Below are 26,361 nucleotides of genomic sequence, written 5' to 3' on the forward strand. Positions count from 1 at the left end.
ACTACTGCTTCACTGAGTGTAATTACATATTTAATTGAAACATAACCATTTTACAGATACAGCACAGAAACAGGCCATCTCGGCCCTTCTAGTCTGTGCCGAACGCTTACTCTCACCTAGTCCCACGGACTTGCACTCAGCCCATATCCCTCCATTCCTTTCCTGGCAATATAGCTATCCAATTTTACTTTAAATGACAATATCGAACCTGCCTCTACCACTTCTGCTGGAAGCTCGTTCCACACAGCTACCACTCTCTGAGTAAAGAAGTTCCCCCTCATGTTACCCCTAAACTTTTGCCTGCTGTTGGTTGTTCTACAGTTTTAGATTGCATGCCTTTGGGGTAATACAGTAATGTAGATTGTGAAAATTGAGTAACAGGGAGAAGACAGGAATTAAACAGGTTATTTTTGTGTTAAGGTGGGTGAGCAACGGGGGGGGGGGAATCAGCATTGGGAGGGTTTTGTAATCCTTATTAGTGATTTGGATATACAGATAAAATTGGTCCTCTTGAAGATCAGCATGGTCATCTATAAATGGAGCAGAAAGAAATGGGGAGATCTTGAGCATAGAACAATAGGCCCTTCGGCCTGTAATGTGGCACCAACCTTTTAACCTACTCTTAAGATCAATCTAACCCTTCCCTTCTACATAACCCTTCATTTTTCTATCATCCATGTGCCTATCTAAGAGTTTGTTTAAATGCTCCTAGTGTATTTGCCTCTACCACCACTTCTAGCAGAGTGTTCCACACACCCAACTCTCTGTGTAAACTTATTTTGACAACCCTCCAAATGTCTTATTATTATGCCTCCTTGTATTTGCCATTTCCACCCTGGGAAAAAGAACTAAACACAATATTCCAAGTGTTCTCTAACCATTCTTATAAAGAGTTGCAACATTGCCTTATGGCTCTTGAAATCAACCCCCGACTAATGAAGGCCAGCACACCATACGCCTTCTTAACAACCCTATCAGCTGGTGCAGCAACTTTGAGAGAAGTATAGACGTGGACCCTAAGATCCCTCTGTTCCTCCACACTGCTAAGAATCCTGCCTTTGACCCTGTATTCTGCCTTCAAAATCAACCTTCGAAAATTCATCACTTCACACTTTTCCTGGTTGAATTCTATCTGTCACTTCTCAGCTCAGCTCTGCATCCTGTCAATATCCTGTTGCAACCTACAACAATCCTTCACACTATCCACACCTCCACCAACTTTTGTATTATTTACAAACTTACCAACCCACCCTTCCAAATCCTCATCCAAGTCAATTATAAAAATCACAAAGAGCAGGGGTCCCAGATCCAATCCCTACAGAACCCCACTGGTTACCAACCACCAGGCAGAATATTCTTCATCTACTATAGCCCTCTGCCTTCTGTAGACAAGCCAATTCTATGCACACAGCCAAGTTTCCCTAGATTCCATGCCTTCATGACTTTTTGAATGTCTACCATGCTTAACCTTAACAAATGCTTTACTAAAATCCATATCCACCACATCCACTGTTCTGCCTTCATCAATGTACTTCGTCACATCCTCAAAGAGTTCAGTCAGGCTCTTCACCAGCCTTTCATGGAAGACCTTGTCCAAGGTCTTGCTAAAGCCCATGTAGACAACATTCACTGCCTTTTCAACAACTTTCTTGTAACCTGTCCGAAAAACATAATAGGATTGGTTAGACATGACTTACCATGCACAAAGCCATGCTGACTATCCCTATCAGACTTTGTAACCATAAAACATATAACAACTACATCACAGAAACAGGCCATCTCGGCCCTTCTAGTCCGTGCCGAACTCCCACTCACACCTAGTCCCACTGACCTGCACTCAGCCCATTACCCTCCATTCCTTTCCTGTCCATATATCCATCCAATTCAACTTTAAACAACAACATCAAACCCGCCTCAACCACTTCCGCTGGAAGCACGTTCCACACAGCTACCACTCTCTGAGTAAAGAAGTTCCCCCTCATGTTACCCCTAAACTTTTGCCCTTTAACTCTCAATTCATGTCCTCTTGTTTGAATCTCCCCCATTCTCAATGGAAAAAGCCTATCCACTTCAACTCTATCAATCCCCTTCATAATTTTAAACACCTCTATCAAGTCCCCCCTCAACCTTCTACGCTCCAAAGAATAAAGACCTAACCTGTTCAACCCTTCTCTGTAACTTAGGAGATGAAACCCAGGCATCATTTTAGTAAACCTCCTCTGTACTCTCTCAATTTTATTTTCATCTTTCCTATAATTCGGTGACCAGAACTGTACACAATACTCCAAATTTCGCCTTACCAATGCCTTTTACAATTTCAACATTACATCCTAACTCCTATACTCAATGCTCTGGTTAATAAAGGCCAGCATACCAAAAGCTTTCTTCACCACCCTATCCACATGAGATTCCACCTTCAAGGAACCTATGCACCACTATTCCTAGATTCCTCTGTTCTACAGCATTCTTCAATACCCTGCCATTTACCATGTATTTCCTAGTTTGATTAGTCCTTCCAAAATGTAGCAGCTCACATTTTTCAGCATTAAGCTCCATCTGCCATCGTTCTAACTCGCCTAAATCTCTCTGCAAGCTTTGAAAACCTACTTCATTATCCACAATGCCACCTATCTTAGTATCATCTGCATACTTACTAATCCAATTCACCAGCCCATCATCCAGATCATTAATATATATGACAAACAACACTGCACACCGCTACAGGCCCTCCTCCAATCTGACACACAGTTATCCACCATGACTCTCTGGTGTCTCCCATCCAGCCACTGCTGAATCCATTTTACTACTTCGATATTAATGCCTAACGATTGAACCTTCCTAACTAACCTTCCATGTGGAACCTTGTCAAAGGCCTTACTGAAGTTCTTATAGACAACATGCACCACTTTACCCTCGTCAATTTTCTTAGTAACCTCATCAAAAAAATTCAATAAGATTTGTCAAACATGACCTTCCACGCACAAATCCATGTTGACTGTTCCTAATTAGACTCTTTCTATCCAGATAATTATATATACCACCTCTAAGAGTACTTTCCATCAATTTACCCACCACTGACGTCAAACTCACAGGCCGATAGTTGCTAGGTTTACTCTCAGAACCCTTTTTAAACAATGGAACCACATGAGCAATACGCCAATCCTCCGGCACCATCCCCGTTTCTAATGACATTTGAAATATTTCTGTCAGTGCCCCTGCTATTTCCACACTAACTTCCCTCAAGGTCCTAGGGAATATCTTGTCCGGACCCGGAGACTTATCCATTTTTATATTCCTTAAAAGCGCCAGTACTTCCTCTTCTTTAATCGTCATACTTTCCATAACTACCCTTCTTGTTTCCTTTACCTTACAGAATTCAATATCCTTCTCCTTAGTGAATACCGAAGAAAAGAAATTGTTCAAAATCTCCACCATCTTTTTTGGCTCCGCACATAGCCGTCCACTCTGATTTTCTAAGGGACCAATTTTATTCCTCACTATCCTTTTGCCATTAACATAACCGTAGAAACTCTTTGGAATTAATTTCACCTTACTTGCCAAAGCAGCCTCGTATCTTCGTTTAGCTTTTCTAATTCCTTTCTTAACATTCTTTATATTCTTTGAGCACCTCATTTACTCCAAGCTGCCGATATTTATTGAAGATTCCTCTCTTTTTCTGAACCAAGTTTCCTATATCCCTTGAAAACCATGGCTCTCTCAAACTTTTAAACTTTCCTTTCAACCAAACAGGAACATAAAGATCCTGCCCCCTCAAAATTTCACCTTTAAATGACCTCCATTTCTGTATTACATCCTTCCCATAAAAAATATTGTCCCAATCCTACTTCTCCTAAATCCTTTCACATCTCCTCAAAGTTACCCTTTCTCCAATCGAAAATCTCAATCCTAGGTCCAGTCCTAACCTTCTCCATAATTATATCGAAACTAATGGTATTGTGATCACTGGACCCGAAGTGCTCCCCAACACATACCTCCGTCACCTGCCCTATCTCATTCCCTAACAGGAGATCCAACACTGCCCCTTCTCTAGTTGGTACCTCTATGTATTGCTCCAAAAAGCTATCTTGCACACATTTGACAAACTCCAAACATCCAGCCTTTTTACAGAATGGGCTTCCCAGTCTGTGTGTGGAAAATTAAAATCTCCCACAATCACAGCCTTGTGCTTACTACAAACATCCGCTATCTCCTTACAAGTTTGCTCCTCCAGTTCTCGGTCCCCATTAGGTGGTCTATAATCACCCCTATAAGCGTCACAACACCTTTCCTATTCCTTAATTCCACCCAAATAGCCTCCCTAAACGAGTCCACTAATCTATCCTGCCAGAGCACCGCTGTTATATTTTCTCTGACAAGTAATGCAACACCTCCCCCTCTTGCCCCTCCTATTCTATCACACCTGAAGCAACGAAATCCTGGAATATTTAGTTGCCAATCACACCCCTCCAGCAACCATGTTTTATGCTTCTCTAAATATTGATAAATCCTGTCTCTAAAAGTCTTCTCCAATAATTTGCCCACCTCTGAATTAAGACTCACTGGTATATAATTCCCAGGGTTATCCCTACTCCCTTTCTTTAAAATAAAACAAATAACATTTGCCACCCTGCAAGCATTTCGTAGTACTGTGGGCAATGAGAATGCAATGATCATTGGCAACGGGGCAGCAATCTCTTCCCTGGTTCCCATAATAATTGGGGTATATCCTGTTTGGCCTGAGGACTTCGAATCATCAAACACTACAGCACAGAAGTGGGCCCTTTGCTCATCTAGTCCGTACCAAGCCATTAATCTGTCTAGTCCCATCGACCTGCACCTGGGCCATAGCACTCCATACAACTTCCATCCATGTACCTATCCAAATTTCTCTTAAATGCTGAAATTGAACCCGCATCCACCACTTGTGCTAACAGATCGTTCCACACTCTCACCACCCTTTAAATGAAGAAGTTCCCGTTAAACATTTCATCTTTCACCCTTAACCAATGGCCTCTAGTTGTCATCTCACCAACCTCAGCGGAAAAAGCCTGCTTGCATTTACCTTATCTATACCCCTCATAATGTTGTTTACCTTTATCAAATCTCCTCTCAATCTTCTAGGGAATATAGTTCTAATCTACTCAACCTTTCCTATAACTCATGTCCTCAAGTCCCAAAAACATCCTTGTAAATTTTGTCTGCACTCTTTCAATCTTATTTACATCTTCTCTGTAGGTAGGTAACCAAAGCTGCAGGCAGTACTCCAAATCAGGCTTCACTAATGTCTTATACAATTTCAATATAATATCCCAACTACTGTACTCAGTACAGTAATATAGTCATAGTCATACTTTATTGATCCCGGGGGAAATTGGTTTTCATTACAGTTGCACCATAAATGATAAATAGTAATAAAACCGTAAATAGTTAAATAGTAATATGTAAATTATGCCTGTAAACTGTGAAATAAGTCCAGGACCAGCCTATTGGCTCAGGGTGTCTGACCCTCCAAGGGAGGAGTTGTAAAGTTTGATGGCCACAGGCAGGAATGACTTCCTATGACACTCTTTGTTGCATCTCGGTGGAATGAGTCTCTGGCTGAATGTACTCCTGTGCCCACCCAGTACATTATGTAGTGGATGGGAGACATTGTCCAAGATGGCATGCAACGTAGACAGCATCCTCTTTTCAGACACCACCGTCAGAGAGTCCAGTTCCATCCCCACAACATCACTGGCCTTACGAATGAGTTTGTTGATTCTGTGGGTGTCTGCTACCCTCAGCCTGCTGCCCCAGCACACAACAACAAACATGATAGCACTGGCCACCACAGACTCGTAGAACATCCTCAGCATCGTCCGGCAGATGTTAAAGGACCTCAGTCTCCTCAGGAAATAGAGACGGCTCTGACCCTTCTTGTAGACAGCCTCAGTGTTCTTTGACCAGTCCAGTTTATTGTCAATTCGTATCCCCAGATATCTGTAATCCTCCACCATGTCCACACTGACCCCCTGGTTAGAAACAGGGGTCACCAGTACCTTAGCTCTCCTCAGGTCTACCACCAGCTCCTTAGTCTTTTTCACATTAAGCTGCAGATAATTCTGCTCACACCATGTGACAAAGTTTCCTACCGTAGCCCTGTACTCAGCCTCATCTGCCTTGCTGATGCATCCAACTATGGCAGAGTTATGAAGTCCAAAAGCTTTCTTTACATACCTATATACCTGTGACACCGCTTTCAAGGAGTGATGAATCTGTATTCCCCGATCTGTCTGTTCTTCCACACTCCTCAGTGCCCGACCAGTCACTGTGTAAGAACTACCCTGGTTGGTTTTACCAAAGTACAACACCTCACTTCAGCCATTTTTCCAGCTGGTCCAGATCCTGCTGCAAGCTTTGATAGTCTTTCTTGCTGTCCAGTATACCTTCAATCTTAGTATCAAAGCTGTATCTCTTGCCAATTTTCCATCACCACTGGGCTCCCCTGAACATTTGCCACATTTCTGTGACAGTCCTCTAGTTTAATGGTCCTTGTTACTCTCAGCTGTGGTTTCTAGTTATTGAATTACTTGAATTTAAACTCCAATCCATTATGAATTAACCACTGTGCTCCCAGTACTCCCTTCAGTCATGGCTCCTCCATCAATATTGTCCCTTCAACAGGTCCCTACACATCCCGCAGCATAGCATGCCCCATTGCCATCACTGAGGCCACTCCAACACAGCTGTCTCCAAGACAGTCATGCTCTGTCCTTGCTGTCTATACATTTTTTCCTCGGGTGCCATGCCTCCTCCCTCCCACTCCTCTGCATTGTCCTATCAGAGTGCAGTGGTCACTCCTTGTCCACCCTTGGGAAGGCATACACTTGCTGTGAGCTGAACACTGAATCTACTCCGCTCCGTGCAGTTGCCGAATGTAATTTCCCTCCTGTTCACTGCATGTTGCCCACACTGCCTCTGCTTATGCTTTGTCCATTTGTTTCTCTAGTCCTTTGCTGCTGCTCTGCCTGCACCCTACTGTCATCTGCTTTTCTATCTGAACTTTCCACCCCTGTGTTTCTGATAAATAAGTCTGTTGAGAGAAGTCATTATTTTGTTGTCTTGGTGACTGGTTGTGTCTCTGCTCTTTGCTCAGTTGTGCTTTGCATTTATTGAGTTCTGCCTAATCAGTATTCCAGTGGGCTGTTTAGTAGGTCAGTAACAGGTTGCGAAGATGGGGAGATGGGGGGAAGAACAGCAAGTTTGATCCTCTTCCCCTTGCCTTGAATTGCAAGTTGAGAGTGATGCTGTATAAACCTTAGACTGAAATATCTTTTGATTAAAGTATCATTTGAAAGCATCGCTTTTCCCAACATTTGTCAGCTTGCTCAGCAGTTCTCTAGTTCCTGACTGCCTGGCTGGATGAGACACTGAGCATTGGGATCTGGAGCTGTGACACTTTGTGTGATCTCAGCACAGTTGTTGGAGTAAGGAGCAGTCTACCTCAGGAAGCCAGTACTGTCCTCTGTGCTGACCCCTGGAATACTGTTGGACTGACTTGCTCATGTGTTGGATTGATTTCTTTTACTCTTGTTTGCTGAATGAGCACTAACTGTAATTTTGTGTCCAGTATTTGGGCTAAATACTATAATGGAGATTATAACCGAAGCTGGAGTAGGTAGTGAAGGTGGGTCTCTTGCATGGGCTGTCATACTCTTTCCCAGAATGCTCTGCTTCCCTCATTGGGCTGTTTGTAGCTCTTGACCTGCCCTCCCCATCCATTGGGCAATAGACGTTCCCCATCTCAGCTCACTCATAGTGCTGTCAGTGACAGTGTGCTTCTCACGCGCAGTTCATCATGATGCCTCGTTTTTGCATGTGATGAAGGCAAAAGCTTTGCTCCCACCTTCCTTTGCCTTGTCCTTAGCTCCCAGTACCTCACCCAGTTGCCCATTGCTCCTGGGTCACCTGCTTATCCCTTTCCCAGGCCTGTATTCTGAGCTACGTGCCCCTGCCCTTCAGATTTTGCTTTCACAGTGGTCTGTTGTGGTCTTCGCCTTTCCCTTGCTCTGCACCCCTGCTTTCCCATCAAAATATCTGTCCCGCCAACTTCAAGCCACTGCTCCTGGACTTTAACATGCACTTGACAAATAGAATTGGAGGTTTTCCTTTCCCAAGCAATTGTGTATGAGATCAGCATACCCTTGTCCACTTCATGAAAAATGACATTCTGTCTTCACCCAGTTAGTCTGTCTCCTGTCATAACTTTGTGATAAGGCTGGACAAAAGAATTGCTTCGCTGATTTACTATTTCTTCTTATCTGCTTTGGGGTGATGCAAAAGGAGCTAAGGGATTTCTCTGTGGGATAGGGGGAGAACGCTGGAAGAGGGATGCAGCACATTAAGGATGGCAGAAGCAGAAAGCCTCCCAGCACATCTGTCTGTCAGAGGACTCACTTGATGGAACTTGCAACCTCCACTTGTCCAACCTCTGCATTCTGCTATAAATCTCTGTCACTTTGGGATAAATACAGGGAGTTCCCCTTATCCAGGATCCACAGCTCCCTCACTCCCTCCTTCCCATAGACTCAAAACGACAGCCGTGCCCCAAAGCCTCTCCCACCTTTGACCTTGCTGCGATCTCTCTTGCTCTCTCATTTTCCTGCTCGTCATGCCCTGATGCTCCAGTGCTCCTAGCATACTACTACAGCCTTCCTACAGACAGCATGCCTATTCCCGGGCACCATCTCTCCTCACTGCCCATACTCAGTCCCCTCATTCAGAGGTACTCACTTCCCTGTCCTCCGCAGTCACTGCCAGCATCTTACCCTAGGCATGGACACTGTAACCAGCTGATCCTGCCCATACCTACCAACAACTGTCCTGCCCACCCCATCCCAACTCCTAACTCCCTGCAAAGCAGCCCTCCACACTCACTTCTCATATACACTGTTACTTGTCATAGCCTTCCTGGATACCTCTTCTGTATTTCCACTCATCTCCCCTTTTCTTCCCCACGCCCCCCAGGCCCCTCTTCTCTGTCCCTCTTTTCTACCCCCAAGTATCCTCCCATTCCCCCTGGGCTCCTCTCACCCCTCCCCTTCCTTGCCAGGTCTGCCTCCACCTGGGCCCTCTCCCAGCTTCCCCACCTCCCCGGGATCCCCTCCCCTTTCTATCATCACATGTACCTCATTCTAAACGAGCATTCCATCCCGACCTCCGCCAAGTCTGTGTATGATTGCAGCACTCGTATCCCAGTCTGACTTGTAGCTCCACACCATTTTCATATACTTTTCAGAGTTTGTATGTGTTTGCATCCCCTATGATGACAGCAACCATTCCCTGACACTGTTGCTTCACTCATTCAGGTACCAGGCGAGCACTGGTTGATCAGAAATCGTCTGTCATAAAACACAGCCCGACTGTGAAGAGGGAGTCCCCATCACCACAGGGCAGAGCGAACAACAGCAGGTACAGAGAGGGAGAGGGTCAAACACTGGTAACCCATGGTAGGAGAAGGGGAACAACCAAGGAGGAGAGAGGGTGAATAATCGGCAGGACATGGTGGGAGAGGGAGAACGGCAAACCTCACTCAGTTAGGGAGGGTGAATGATGGATCCTTCACAGCGGGAGAGTGGAAACGGGAATTGATGGGTGGGCAGCAGGGGGTGGGGAGAGGGGCAAGGAAGGGAGAGCAACAGCTGTGGTGTGGTATGTCCAGAGCAACTTTGACAAAGGATGTTGTGTCAGCTGTTTCAAGGTGCTGACCCATGAACTATTGGTGTTGCAGTGAGAACCAGCAGTTCCTGAAGGAGCTGGTGCAGAATGTACTGGATGGTCAGGGTGTTGGCTGGTTAAACATGAAAAAGGTTCGGCGACTCCTGGAAAATGAGCAGCTTCGTGTGTTTGCCCTCAGCAAGCTCAACAGGACGATCCAGTCTGAGGAGGATGCCCGACTGGATATCCTCAAGGATGTGGTAAGAGGTTGTTTCACAGTTTCGTATGGTATGCCGCGCTCTGGATTTTGTGCCACTTCTTGATGAACTTAAGCTGGTATCTGTTCCCCTCACCATTTTTTCTTCTCCACACCACCTCCCCCACCCTGTCCCACTTTGATGGCTTTCTCAAATCCCTCTCCCAGTCCAGTTTAATTCCCAGTAATAAAAAATGCAGCTGTGTGGTTCACAAGGTTGTTTAGGGGATATAGTGGCATCAACTGCATTGGGTGGGTTTGGAGTTGGTAGAGGGCACACTGTGCAACGATGACAGGATGCCTGCTGAAAGACATCAGTGAACCAAATGGTGTTTTTTTTATGATGTGCATAGTTGTAGTCATTGTAACCAAGATTAATAGTTGCTCCAAAAACCTGCAGATTAACTGAGGTCGCACAGGTCCGGTGGTGAGATTTGAATTTTGGATTACTATTCTACTCATGTAACCCCTTCACAGTCACTCTTCCATGTGGTTTTGGTCAGATAGAAAGTGCAGTATCACAGTAGTTGCACTATCCTTGTCACTTTGTGTATTGCAGATATTACCTTCATGGTAAGTTCCCAACTTCATTCAATAAGGCATCCTTCATGTAGTATGGAACTTGGTCATAGCGTGTGAAATGGACCAATATCAGACCGTGGAAATTAGAATCAGGTTTATCATGGCTGATGCTTGTCATGAAAATTGTTGTTCTGTGGCAGAAATATAGTGCAATATGTAAAAATTTACTATAAGTTGCATAAACAGAACTATATACAGATTCTACGTTTTTGTAGTTAATTGGGACACATCGGTATTGACCGAATTAAACGGCTGCCCCAATTAGCCAAAGATTCATGGAAATAGTTAAAAAGGCATAAAGACAAGAAACACTTTCACAATTTGTTTTTAAATGAAATACAGAACAAATTAGAACACTACCAATATCTCTACAATAACATAAAATTGTGTATTAGTTCCTAATAGTAATTGATAGAAGAATTTATCCTGTTTATGCCACTTTAATCTTTTGATTGACTGTAAATGAAAAAAATCAATGCAGACACCAACTGCAGATAGCTATTTCAAGACATGATGTGATTAGGAACTTTGCAAGCTTTGATGGGCTGAATGGCCTGTTCTTATCAAAAATCTCTAATGTTCAAATGGACTGCTATCATAGAATGCTTTTGATGAATGCATCCTCTAAATCTTCACTTTCATTGTAATGTTCAAGACGATTGTGATGCTTTCAAATTCTTTGTAGTTCCTGATTTGTTGAAGTAGTAATAACCATATAACAATTACAGCACGGAAACAGACCATCTGGGCCCTTCTAGTCCGTGCCGAATGTCATTTCATTTTCACTCCTGGCCATTTCTGGCATCTTCAATCCTGAATGCTTGAAACTGCAGTGAGCGACCAGTTCTGAATTGTCATACTGCTTATTTCTCACCAAGTATCAGTGACAAAAATCACACACAAAATGCTGGAGGAACTCAATAGGCCAGGTGGCATGTATGGAAAAGAGCACAATCAACGTTTTGGGCCAAGACCCTTCAGCAGAACCTTCTATTGAAGTGGTGGGCTGATATCTCTATGTGAGCTGTCCATTTCCCTCACTGTCACTGGGTGATACTGGTGCATTCTGTGAGCTGCTGCACGCTATTGATTAATGCATTTTCCTGTAATTACAGGAGATCAGTAAGAAGGTATATCGGGGGATGTTGGACCTACTGAAGTGTTGTGTGGGCAGCTTGGAACACTCGTATAGCAATGCTGGTTTGGGAGGGATGGCCAGTGTCTTCACCCTGCTCGAGATCGCCCACACTCACTATTATGTCAAAGGTAAGAAGGCACAGTCAGTTGGCCAGGGGCACATCACTACAACCACTCAGCAACAATGGTGAGTTTTCATAAGAAAAGGAAAGGGCCAAATGCAAAGGGAGGCAACCAAAAAGAATATCTGATGGAAATATCAAACAGCACGAAAGGTAGCAACTCCCGATCCATAAACCACTGCAACAGTGAACAGCAACAATGCCTGCTGACATCCCAGACTGAACAAAGGGATGACATGTCATGCCCAAGGCTCTGAAAGAGAGCAGCATGAGATTCCAGACCACAGCAGCAGATCCACACACCACAGGCCAGACACATAGCAGCCCTGGGTACAGACACTGCTGACTCTACACACAGGACTGAGTACAGACACTACTGACCATACACACAGGACTGGGTACAGACACTGCTGGTCCTACACACAGCACTGGGTACAAACACTGCTGACCCTACACACAGCAGCGGGTACAGACACTGACACTACACACGGCACTGGGTATGGACACTGCTGACCCGACACACAGCAGCGGGTACAGACACTGACCCTACACACAGCAGCAGGTTCAGACACTGACCCTACACACAGCACTGGTTACGGACACTACTGATTCTACACACAGCACTGGGTACGGACACTGCTGACCCTACACACAGGACTGGGTACAGACACTGCTGACTGTACGCACAGGACTGGGGACAGACATTGCTGACCCTACACACAGGACTGGTTACAGACACTACTGCTCCTACACAAAGAACTGGGTACAGACGCTTCTGCTGCTACACACAGCACTGGATACAGACGCTGCTGACTCTATACACGGCACTGAGTACAGACACTGACCCTACACACGGCACTGGGTACGGACACTACTGACCCTACACACAGCACTGGGTACAGACACTGCTGGCCCTACGCACAGCACTGGGTACAGACACTGCTGGCCCTACGCACAGCACTGGGAAGGGACACTACTGACCCTACACACAACACCGGGTACAGACATTGCTGACCCTACACACAGCACTGGGTACAGACACTGCTGACCGTACACAGGGCACTGGATACAGACGCTGCTGACTCTATACACGGCACTGAGTACAGACACTGACCCTACACACGGCACTGGGTACAGACATTGCTGACCCTACACACAGCAACGGGTACAGACACTGCTGACCGTACACACGGCACTGGGTATGGACACTGCTGACCCTACGCACAGCACTGGGTACAGACACTGCTGACCCTACATATGGCACTGGGTACAGACATTGCTGACCCTACACACAGCACTGGGTACAGACACTGCTGACCCTACACACGGCACTGGGTACAGACACTGCTGACCCTGCACACGACAGTGGGTACAGACACTGCTGACCCTACGCACAGCACAGGGTACAGACACTGCTGGTCCTACACAGCACTGGGTACAAACACTGCTGACCCTACATGCAACACTGAGTACAGACACTGCTGACCCTGCACACAGTACTGGGTACAGACACTGCTGACCCTACACATGGCACTGGGTACAGACACTGCTGACCCTACGCACAGCACAGGGTACAGACACTGCTGACCGTACACATGGCACTGGGTACAGACACTGCTGACCCTGCACACAGTACTGGGTACAGACACTGACACTACACAAGGCACTGGGTATGGACACTGCTGACCCGACACACAGCAGTCGGTACAGACACTGACCCTACACACAGCAGCAGTTTCAGACACTGACCCTATACACAGCACTGGTTACGGGCACTACTGATCCTACACACAGTACTGGGTACAGACACTGCTGGTCCTACACAGAGCACTGGATACAGACACTACTGGTCCTACACACAGCACTGGGTACAAACACTGCTGACTGTACACACAGCACTGGGTACATACACTGCTGACCCTACACGCAACACTGAGTAAAGACACTGCTGACCCTGCACACAGTACTGGGTACAGGCACTGCTGTCCCTACACGCAACACTGAGTACAGACACTGCTGACCCTGCACACAGTACTGGGTATAGACACAGCACACCCTACAGACAGGACTGGGTAGAGACACTGCTGACCCTACACACAGCAGCGGGTACAGGCACTGACACTACACAAGGCACTGGGTATGGACACTGCTGACCCGACACACGGCACTGGGTACAGACACTGCTGACTGTACACACAGCACTGGGTACGGACACTGCTGACCCTACACACGGCACTGGGTACAGACACTGCTGACTGTACGCACAGGACTGGGGTCAGACATTGCTGACCCTACACACAGGACTGGGTACAGACACTGCTGCTGCTACACACAGCACCGGGTACAGACACTGCTGACCGTACACAATGCACTGGATACAGACGCTGCTGACTCTATACACGGCACTGAGTACAGACACTGACCCTACACACGGCACTGGGTACAGACACTGACCCTACACACGGCACTGAGTACAGACACTGCTGACCCTAAACACAGCACTGGGTACAGACACTGCTGGCCCTACACACGGCACTGGGTACGGACACTACTGCCCCTACACAAAGAACTGGGTACAGACACTGCTGCTGCTACACACAGCACTGAGTACAGACACTGCTGACCGTACACGGTGCACTGGATACAGACGCTGCTGACCCTAAACACAGGACTCGTTACAGACACTGCTGACCCTACACACAGGACTGTTTACAGAAACTGCTGACCCTATACACGGCACTGGGTACAGACACTGCTGGCCCTACACACAGGACTCGTTACAGACACTGCTGACCCTACACACAGGACTGGGTACTGACACTGCTGACCCTGAACACTGCACTGGTACAGACACTGCTAGCCCTACACACAGCACTGGGTGCAGACATTGCTGACCCTACACAGAGCACTGGGTACAGACACTGCTAGCCCTACACAAAGCACTGGTTACGGACACTACTGATCCTACACACAACACTGAGTAAAAACATTGCTCTCCCTACACACAGCAACGGGAAAAGACACTGCTGACTGTACACACGGCAACGGGTACAGACACTGCTGACCGTACACATGGCACTGGGTACAGACACTGCTGACCGTACACATGGCACTGGGTACAGACACTGCTGACCGTACACATGGCACTGGGTACAGACACTGCTGACCCTATACACGGCACTGGGTACAGACACTGCTGACCGTACACACGACACTGGGTACAGACACTGCTGACCGTACACATGGCACTGGGTATGGACACTGCTGACCCTACGCACAGAACTGGCTACAGACACTGCTGACCCTACATACGGCACTGGGTACAGACATTGCTGACTCTACACAGAGCACTGGGTACAGACACTGCTGACTGTACACACGGCACTGGGTACAGACACTGCTGACAGTACACACGGCACTGGGTACAGACACTGCTGACCGTACACACGGCACTGGGTACAGACACTGCTGACCCTACACATGGCACTGACACAGACACTGCTGACCCTACACGCAGCGCTGAGTACAGACACTGCTGACCCTGCACACAGTACTGGGTACAGACACTGCTGACCCTACACACAGGACTGGGTAGAGACACTGCTGACCCTACACACAGCAGCGGGTACAGACACTGACACTACACAAGGCACTGGGTATGGACACTGCTGACCCGACAAACAGCAGCAGGTACAGACAGTGACCCTACACATAGCAGCAGGTTCAGACACTGACCCTACACACAGCACTGGTTACGGATACTACTGATTCTACACACAGTACTGGGTACGGACACTGCTGACCCTACACACGGCACTGGGTACGGACACTGCTGACTGTACGCACAGGACTGGGGTCAGGCATTGCTGACCCTACACACAGGACTGGGTACAGACACTACTGCCCCTACACAAAGAACTGGGTACAGACACTGCTGCTGCTACACACAGCACTGGGTACAGACACTGCTGACCGTACACAGTGCACTGGATACAGACGCTGCTGACTCTATACACGGCACTGAGTACAGACACTGACCCTACACACGGCACTGAGTACAGACACTGACCCTACACACGGCACTGAGTACAGACACTGCTGACCCTAAACACAGCACTGGGTACAGACACTGCTGGCCCTACACACAGCAGTGGGTACGGACACTACTGACCCTACACGCAGCACTGGGTATGGACACTACTGACCCTACACACAACACCGGGTACAGACATTGCTGACCCTACACACAGCAACGGGTACAGACACTGCTGACCGTACACACGGCACTGGGTACAGACACTGCTGACCGTACACACGGCAATGGGTACAGACACCGCTGACCCTACACACGGCACTGGTACAGACCCTGCTAGCCCTACACACAGCACTATGTAGAAACCCTATTGACCCTACACACAGGACTGTTTGCAGACACTGCTGACCCTACACACAGGACTGGGTACAGACACTGCTGACCCTATACACGGCATTGGGTACAGACACTGCTGACCGTACACATGGCACTGGGTACAGACACTGCTGGCCCTACACACAGGACTCGTTACAGACACTGCTGACCCTACACACATGACTGGGTACAGACACTGCTGACCCTACACATGACACTGGGTACAGACACTGCTGACCCTACACACAGCACAGGGTACAGACACTGCTGATCGTACACATGGCACTGGGTATGGACACTACTGACCCTACACACAACACCGGGTACAGACATTGCTGACCCTACACACAGCAACGGGTACAGACACTGCTGACCGTACACACGGCACTGGGTACAGACACTGCTGACCGTACACACGGCACTGGGTACAGACACTGCTGACCGTACACACGGCAATGGGTACAGACACCGCTGACCCTACACACGGCACTGGTACAGACCCTGCTAGCCCTACACACAGCACTATGTAGAAACCCTATTGACCCTACACACAGGACTGTTTGCAGACACTGCTGACCCTACACACAGGACTGGGTACAGACACTGCTGACCGTACACATGGCACTGGGTACAGACACTGCTGGCCCTACACACAGGACTCGTTACAGACACTGCTGACCCTACACACATGACTGGGTACAGACACTGCTGACCCTACACACGACACTGGGTACAGACACTGCTGACCCTACACACAGCACAGGGTACAGACACTGCTGATCGTACACATGGCACTGGGTATGGACACTGCTGACCCTACACACAGCACTGGGTACAGACACTTCTGACCCTACATACGGCACTGGGTACAGACATTGCTGACCCTACACAGAGCAGCGGGTATAGACACTGCTGACTGTACACATGGCACTGGTATAGACACTGCCGGGCCTTACACAGACCACTAGCTACAGACACTGCTGAGTCTGCTCATAGGACTGGGTATAGACATTGCTGACCCTACACAGAGCACTGGGTACATACACTGCTAGCCCTACACAAAGCACTGGTTACGGACACTACTGACCCTACACACAACACTGGGTAAAAACATTGCTCTCCCTACACACAGCAACAGGAACAGACACTGCTGACTGTACACACGGCACTGGGTACAGACACTGCTGACCCTACACACGGCACTGGGTACAGACACTGCTGACCCTACACACAGCACTGGGTACAGACACTCCTGACCCTGCACACAGTACTGGGTACAGGCACTGCTGTCCCTACACGCAACACTGAGTACAGACACTGCTGACCCTACATACGGCACTGGGTACAGACATTGCTGACCGTACACATGGCACTGGGTATGGACACTGCTGACCCTACGCACAGAACTGGCTACAGACACTGCTGACCCTACACACAGCAGCGGGTACAGACACTGACACTACACAAGGCACTGGGTATGGACACTGCTGACCCGACATACAGCAGCGGGTACAGACACTGACCCTACACACAGCAGCAGGTTCAGACACTGACCCTACACACAGCACTGGTTACGGACACTACTGATCCTACGCACAGTACTGGGTACGGACACTGCTGACTCTACACACGGCACTGGGTACGGACACTGCTGACTGTACGCACAGGACTGGGGTCAGACATTGCTGACCCTACACACCGGACTGGGTACAGACACTACTGCCTCTATACAAAGAACTGGGTACAGACACTGCTACTGCTACACACAGCACTGGGTACAGACACTGCTGACCGTACACAGTGCACTGGATACAGACGCTGCTGACCGTACACATGGCACTGGGTACAGACACTGCTGGCCCTACACACAGAACTGGGTACAGACACTGCTGAGTGTACACACGGCACTGGGTACAGACACTGCTGAGTGTACACGGAGCACTGGGTACAGACAGTGCTAACCGGACACACAGCACTGAGTACAGACATTGCTTACCCTACAAACAGTACTGGGTACAAACACTGCTGACCCTACACATAGGACTGATACAGACACTGCTGATACTACACACAGCACTGGGTACAGACACTGCTGACCCTATACACATTGCTGGGTATATACACTGCTGACCATACATACAACAGTGGGTACAGACGCTGACACTATACACTGCACTGGGTATGGACACTGCTGACCCTACATACAGGACTGGGTACAGACACTGCTGACCCTACACACAGCAGCGGGTATAGACACTGCTGACTGTACACATGGCACTGGTATAGACACTGCCGGGCCTTACACAGACCACTAGCTACAGACACTGCTGACTCTGCTCATAGGACTGGGTACAGACATTGCTGACCCTACACAGAGCACTGGGTACATACACTGCTAGCCCTACACAAAGCACTGGTTACGGACACTACTGACCCTACACACAACACTGGGTAAAAACATTGCTCTCCCTACACACAGCAACAGGAACAGACACTGCTGACTGTACACACGGCACTGGGTACAGACACTGCTGACCCTGCACACAACACTGAGTACAGACACTGCTGACCCTGCACACAGTACTGTGTACAGACACAGCACACCCTACACACAGGACTGGATAGAGACACTGCTGACCCTACACACAGCAGCGGGTACAGACACTGACACTACACAAGGCACTGGGTATGGACACTGCTGACCCGACACACAGCAGCGGGTACAGACACTGACCCTACACACAGCAGCGGGTACAGACACTGACCCTACACACAGCAGCAGGTTCAGACACTGACCCTACACACAGCACTGGTTACGGACACTACTGATCCTACACACAGTACTGGGTACGGACACTGCTGACCCGACACACGGCACTGGGTGCAGACACTGCTGACTGAACACACAGCACTGGGTACGGACACTGCTGACCCTACACACGGCACTGGGTACAGACACTGCTGACTGTACGCACAGGACTGGGGTCAGACATTGCTGACCCTACACACAGCACTGGGTGCAGACACAACTGACCCTACACACAACACTGGGTATGGACACTACTGACCCTACACACAACACCGGGTACAGACTTTGCTGACCCTACACACAGCAACGGGTACAGACACTGCTGACCGTACACACGGCACTGGTACAGACCCTGCTAGCCCTACACACAGCACTATGTACAGACCCTACTGACCCTACACACAGGACTGTTTACAGACACTGCTGACCCTACACACAGGACTGGGTACAGACACTGCTGACCCTATACACGGCACTGGGTACAGACACTGCTGACCGTACACATGGCACTGGGTACAGACACTGCTGGCATTACACACAGGACTCGTTACAGACACTGCTGACCCTACACACAGGACTGGGTACAGACACTGCTGACCCTACACACGACACTGGGTACAGACACTGCTGACCCTACACACAGCACAGGGTACAGACACTGCTGGCCCTACACGCAGCACTGGGTACAGACACTGCTGACCCTACACACAGGACTGGTTACAAACACTGCTGACCCTATACACAGGACTGGGTACAGAAACTGCTGACCCTATACATGGCACTGGGTACAGACACTGCTGACCCTATACATGGCACTGGGTACAGACACTGCTGACCCTAAACACGGCACTGGGTACAGACACTGCTGACCCTAAACACGGCACTGGTACAGACACTGCTAGCCCTACACACTCCACTATGTACAGACCCTACTGACCCTACACACAAGACTAGTTACAGGCACTGCTGACCCGACACACGACACTGGGTACAGACACTGCTGACTCTACACACAGGACTGGGTACAGACACTGCTGGCCCTACACGCAGCACTGGATACAGGCGCTGCTGACTCTATACACGGCACTGGGTACAGACACTGCTGGCCCTACACCCAGCACTGGGTACGGACACTACTGACCCTACACACAGCACTGGGTACGGACACTACTGACCCTACACACAACACCGGGTACAGACATTGCTGTCCCTACACAGAGCAACAGGTACAGACACTGCTGACCGTACACACGGCACTGGGTACAGACACCGCTGACCCTACACACGGCATTGGTACAGATCCTGCTAGCCATACACACAGCACTATGTACAGACCCTACACACAGGACTGTTTACAGACACTGCTGACCCTACACACAGGACTGGGTACAGACACTGCTGACCGTACACACGGCACTGGGTACCGACACTGCTGACCGTACACATGGCACTGGGTACAGACACTGCTGGCCCTACACACAGGACTCGTTACAGACACTGCTGAGCCTACATACAGGACTGGGTACAGACACTGCTGACCCTACATACGACACTGGGTACAGACACTGCTGACCCTACACACAGCACAGGGTACAGACACTGCTGGCTCTACACGCAGCACTGGGTACAGACACTGCTGACCCTACACACAGGACTGGTTACAAACACTGCTGACCCTAAACACGGCACTGGTACAGATACTGCTAGCCCTGCACACTCCACTATGTACAGACTCTACTGACCCTACACACAAGACTAGTTACAGACACTGCTGACCCTACACACGACACTGGGTACAGACACTGCTGACCCTACACACAGGACTGGGTACAGATACTGCTGGCCCTACACGCAGCACTGGGTACAGACACTGTTGACCCTACACACGGCACTGGGTACAGACATTGCTGACCCATCAGAGTACTGGGTACAGACACGGCTGACCCTACACACGGCACTGGTACAGACCCTGCTGGCCCTACACACAGCACTATGTACAGACCCTACTTACACTGCACACAGGACTGGTTACAGACACTGCTGACCCTACACACAGGACTGGGTACAGAAACTGCTGACCCTACACATGGCACCTGGTACTGACACTGCTGACCCTAAACACTGCACTGGTACAGACACTGCTAGCCCTACACACAGCACTGGGTGCAGACATTGCTGACCCTACACAGAGCACTGGGTACATACACTGCTAGCCCTACACAAAGCACTGGTTAGGGACACTACTGACCCTACACACAACACTGGGTAAAAACATTGCTCTCCCTACACACAGCAACGGGAACAGACACTGCTGACTGTACACACGGCACTGGGTACAGACACTGCTGACTGTACGCACAGGACTGGGGTCAGACATTGCTGACCCTACACACAGGACTGGGTAAAGACACTACTGCCCCTGCACAAAGAACTGGGTACAGACACTGCTGCTGCTACACACAGCACTGGGTACAGACACTGCTGACCGTACACGGTGCACTGGATACAGACGCTGCTGACTCTATACATGGCACTGAGTACAGACACTGCTGACCCTAAACACAGCACTGGGTACAGACACTGCTGGCCCTACACACAGCACTGGGTGCAGACACAACTGACCCTACACACAGCACTGGGTATGGACACTACTGACCCTACACACAACACCGGGTACAGACATTGCTGACCCTACACACAGCAACGGGTACAGACACTGCTGACCGTACACACGGCACTGGTACAGACCCTGCTAGCCCTACACACAGCACTATGTACAGACCCTACTGACCCTACACACAGGACTGTTTACAGACACTGCTGACCCTACACACAGGACTGGGTACAGACACTGCTGACCCTATACACGGCACTGGGTACAGACACTGCTGACCGTACACATGGCACTGGGTACAGACACTGCTGGCCCTACACACAGGACTGGGTACAGACACTGCTGACCCTAAACACGGCACTGGTACAGACACTGCTAGCCCTACACACTCCACTATGTACAGACCCTACTGACCCTACACACAAGACTAGTTACAGGCACTGCTGACCCTACACACGACACTGGGTACAGACACTGCTGACCCTACACACGGCACTGGTACAGACCCTGCTAGCCCTACGCACACCACTATGTACACCACCCTACTTACACTACACACAGGACTGGTTACAGACACTGCTGACCCTACACACAGGACTGGGTATAGAAACTGCTGACCCTATACATGGCACTGGGTACTGACACTGCTGACCCTAAACACTGCACTGGTACAGACACTGCTAGCCCTACACACAGCACTGGGTGCAGACATTGCTGACCCTACACAGAGCACTGGGTACAGACACTGCTAGCCCTACACAAAGCACTGGTTACGGACACTACTGATCCTACACACAACACTGAGTAAAAACATTGCTCTCCCTACACACAGCAATGGGAACAGACACTGCTGACTGTACACACGGCACTGGGTACAGACACTGCTGACTGTACGCACAGGACTGGGGTCAGACATTGCTGACCCTACACACAGGACTGGGTAAAGACACTACTGCCCCTACACAAAGAACTGGGTACAGACACTGCTGCTGCTACACACAGCACTGGGTACAGACACTGCTGACCGTACACGTTGCACTGGGTACAGACACTGCTGACTCTATACACGGCACTGAGTACAGACACTGCTGACCCTAAACACAGCACTGGGTACAGACACTGCTGGCCCTACACACAGCACTGGGTACAGACACTACTGACCCTACACACAGCACTGGGTATGGACACTACTGACCCTACACACAACACCGGGTACAGACATTGCTGACCCTACACACAGCAACGGGTACAGACACTGCTGACCGTACACACGGCACTGGTACAGACACTGCTCACCCTACACACACCACTTGGTACAGACCCTACTGACCCTACACACAGGACTGTTTACAGACACTGCTGACCCTACACACAGGACTGGGTACAGACACTGCTGACCCTATACACGGCACTGGGTACAGACACTGCTGACCGTACACATGGCACTGGGTACAGACACTGCTGGCCCTACACACAGGACTCGTTACAGACACTGCTGACCCTACACACAGGACTGGGTACAGACACTGCTGACCGTACACATGGCACTGGGTATGGACACTGCTGACCCTACGCACAGAACTGGCTACAGACACTGCTGACCCTACATACGGCACTGGGTACAGACATTGCTGACTCTACACAGAGCACTGGGTACAGACACTGCTGACCGTACACACGGCACTGGGTACAGACACTGCTGACCCTACACACAGGACTGGGTACAGACACTGCTGACCCTACACACAGGACTGGGTAGAGACACTGCTGACCCTACACACAGCAGCGGGTACAGACACTGACACTACACAAGGCACTGGGTATGGACACTGATGACCCGACATACAGCAGCGGGTACAGACACTGACCCTACACAGAGCAGCAGGTTCAGACACTGACCCTACACACAGCACTGGTTACAGACACTACTGATCCTACACACAGTACTGGGTACGGACACTGCTGACCCTACACACAGTACTGGGTACGGACACTGCTGACCCTACACACGGCACTGGGTACGGACACTGCTGACCGTACACACGGCACTGGGTACAGACACTGCTGACCCTACACATGACACTGACACAGACACTGCTGACCCTGCACACAGTACTGGGTACAGACACTGCACACCCTACACACAGGACTGGGTAGAGACACTGCTGACCCTACACACAGCAGCGGGTACAGACACTGACACCACACAAGGCACTGGGTATGGACACTGCTGACCCGACATACAGCAGCAGGTACAGACACTGACCCTACACACAGCAGCAGGTTCAGACACTGACCCTACACACAGCACTGGTTACGGACACTACTGATCCTACACACAGTACTGGGTACGGACACTGCTGACCCTACACACGGCACTGGGTACGGACACTGCTGACTGTACGCACAGGACTGGGGTCAGACATTGCTGACCCTACACACAGGCTGGGTACAGACACTACTGCTCCTACACAAAGAACTGGGTACAGACTCTGCTGCTGCTACACACAGCACTGGGTACAGACACTGCTGACCGTACACAGTGCACTGGATACAGACGCTGCTGACTCTATACACGGCACTGAGTACAGACACTGACCCTATACACGGCACTGGGTACAGACACTGACCCTACACACGGCACTGAGTACAGACACTGCTGACCGTACACACGGCACTGGGTACAGACACTGCTGACCGTACACACGGCACTGGGTACAGACATCGCTGACCCTACACACACCACTTGGTACAGACCCTACTGACCCTACACACAGCACTATGTACAAACCCTACTGACCCTACACACAGGACTGTTTACAGACACTGCTGACCCTACACACAGGACTGGGTACAGACACTGCTGGCCCTACACACAGGACTCGTTACAGACACTGCTGACCCTACACACATGACTGGGTACAGACACTGCTGACCCTACACACGACACTGGGTACAGACACTGCTGACCCTACACGCAGCATGGATACAGACACTGCTGACTGTATACATGGCACTGGGTACTGACACTGCTGACTCTACACACAGCACTGGGTACAGACACTGCTGCCCTACACACAGCACTGGGTACAGACACTGCTGCCCTACACGCAGCACTGGGTACAGACACTGCTGACCCTACACACAGCACTGGGTACAGACACTGCTGACTGTACACATGGCACTGGGTACAGACACTGCTGCCCTGCACACAGCACTGGGTACAGTCACTGCTGACCTACATACGGCACTGCTGACCCTACAGGGAGCAATGGGTACAGACAGTGATCACCCTGCACACGGCAGTGGGTACAGACACTGCTGTCCCTACACGGAGCATTGGTTACAGACACTGCTGACTGTGCACTCGGCACTGGGTACGGACACTGCTGACTCTACGCACAACAGTGGGTACAGACACTGCTGGCGCTGCACACAGCAGCGGATACAGACACTGACACTACACACAGCAGCGTGTTCAGACACTAATCCTGTACACGGCACTGGATACGGACACTACTGATCCTACACACAACACGGGGTACGAACACTGCTGACCCTACACACGGCGCCAGGTACAGACACTGACCCTACACACAGCAGCGGGTTCAGACTCAGACCCTACACACAGCACTGGGTACAGGCACCACTGACCCTACACATAGCACTGGTTCAGACACTGCTAGCCCTACACACAGCACTAGGTACAGACACTACTGATCCTACACACAGTACTGGTTACAGATACTGCTGACCCTACACAGAGGACTGGGCACAGAGACTGCTGACCCTATACATGCCACTGGGTACAGACACTGTTGACCCTACACACGGCACTGGGTACAGACACTGTTGACCCTACACACGGCACTGGTTACAGACACTGCTGACCCTACACACGGCACTGGGTACAGACACTACTGACCCTACACACGGCACTGGGTACAGACACTGCTGACTGTACACATGGCACTGGGTACTGACACTGCTGACTCTACGCACAGCACTGGGTACAGACACTGCTGTCCTACACACAGCACAGGGTACGAACACTGCTGACCCTACACACGGCGCCGGGTACAGACACTGACCCTACACACAGCAGCGGGTTCAGACTCCGACCCTACACACAGCACTGGGTACAGACACTGCTGACCGTACACACGGCACTGGGTACAGGCACCACTGACCCTACACATGGCACTGGTTCAGACACTGCTAGCCCTACACACAGCACTAGGTACAGACACTACTGATCCTACACACAGTACTGGTTACAGACACTGCTGACCCTACACAGAGGACTGGGCACAGAGACTGCTGACCCTATACATGCCACTGGGTACAGACACTGTTGACCCTATACATGCCACTGGGTACAGACACTGTTGACCCTATACATGCCACTGGATACAGACACTGTTGACCCTACACACGGCACTGGATACAGACACTGTTGACCCTACACACGGCACTGGGTACAGACACTACTGACCCTACACACGGCACTGGGTACAGACACTGCTGACCCGACACACAGCAGTGGGTACAGACACCGACCATACACAGAGCAGCAGGTTCAGACACTGACCCTACACACAGCATTGGTTACGGGCACTACTGATCCGACACACGGCACTGGTACAGACACTGCTGACTGTACACACAGGACTGGGTACAGACACTGCTGACCCTACACAGAGGACTGGTTGCAGACACGGCTGACCCTACACAGAA

General features: G+C 49.8%; 1 protein-coding gene across 6 annotated transcripts in view; it reads left to right on the forward strand.

Moving 5' to 3' along the window:
- madd (MAP-kinase activating death domain) overlaps positions 1-26,361 on the forward strand; it is a 275,897-nt gene that overhangs the window by 177,375 nt on the left and 72,161 nt on the right. For all 6 annotated transcript variants that reach the window (XM_072272112.1, XM_072272113.1, XM_072272114.1 and 3 more), the window contains 3 exons: positions 9,348-9,450; positions 9,770-9,956; positions 11,650-11,800. In XM_072272112.1, the coding sequence (XP_072128213.1) occupies positions 9,348-9,450; positions 9,770-9,956; positions 11,650-11,800 (441 nt within the window). The remainder of the gene's footprint in view (positions 1-9,347; positions 9,451-9,769; positions 9,957-11,649; positions 11,801-26,361) is intronic.

This window comes from Mobula birostris, chromosome 11 (genome assembly GCF_030028105.1).
Source record: "Mobula birostris isolate sMobBir1 chromosome 11, sMobBir1.hap1, whole genome shotgun sequence".
NCBI lineage: Eukaryota > Metazoa > Chordata > Chondrichthyes > Myliobatiformes > Myliobatidae > Mobula > Mobula birostris.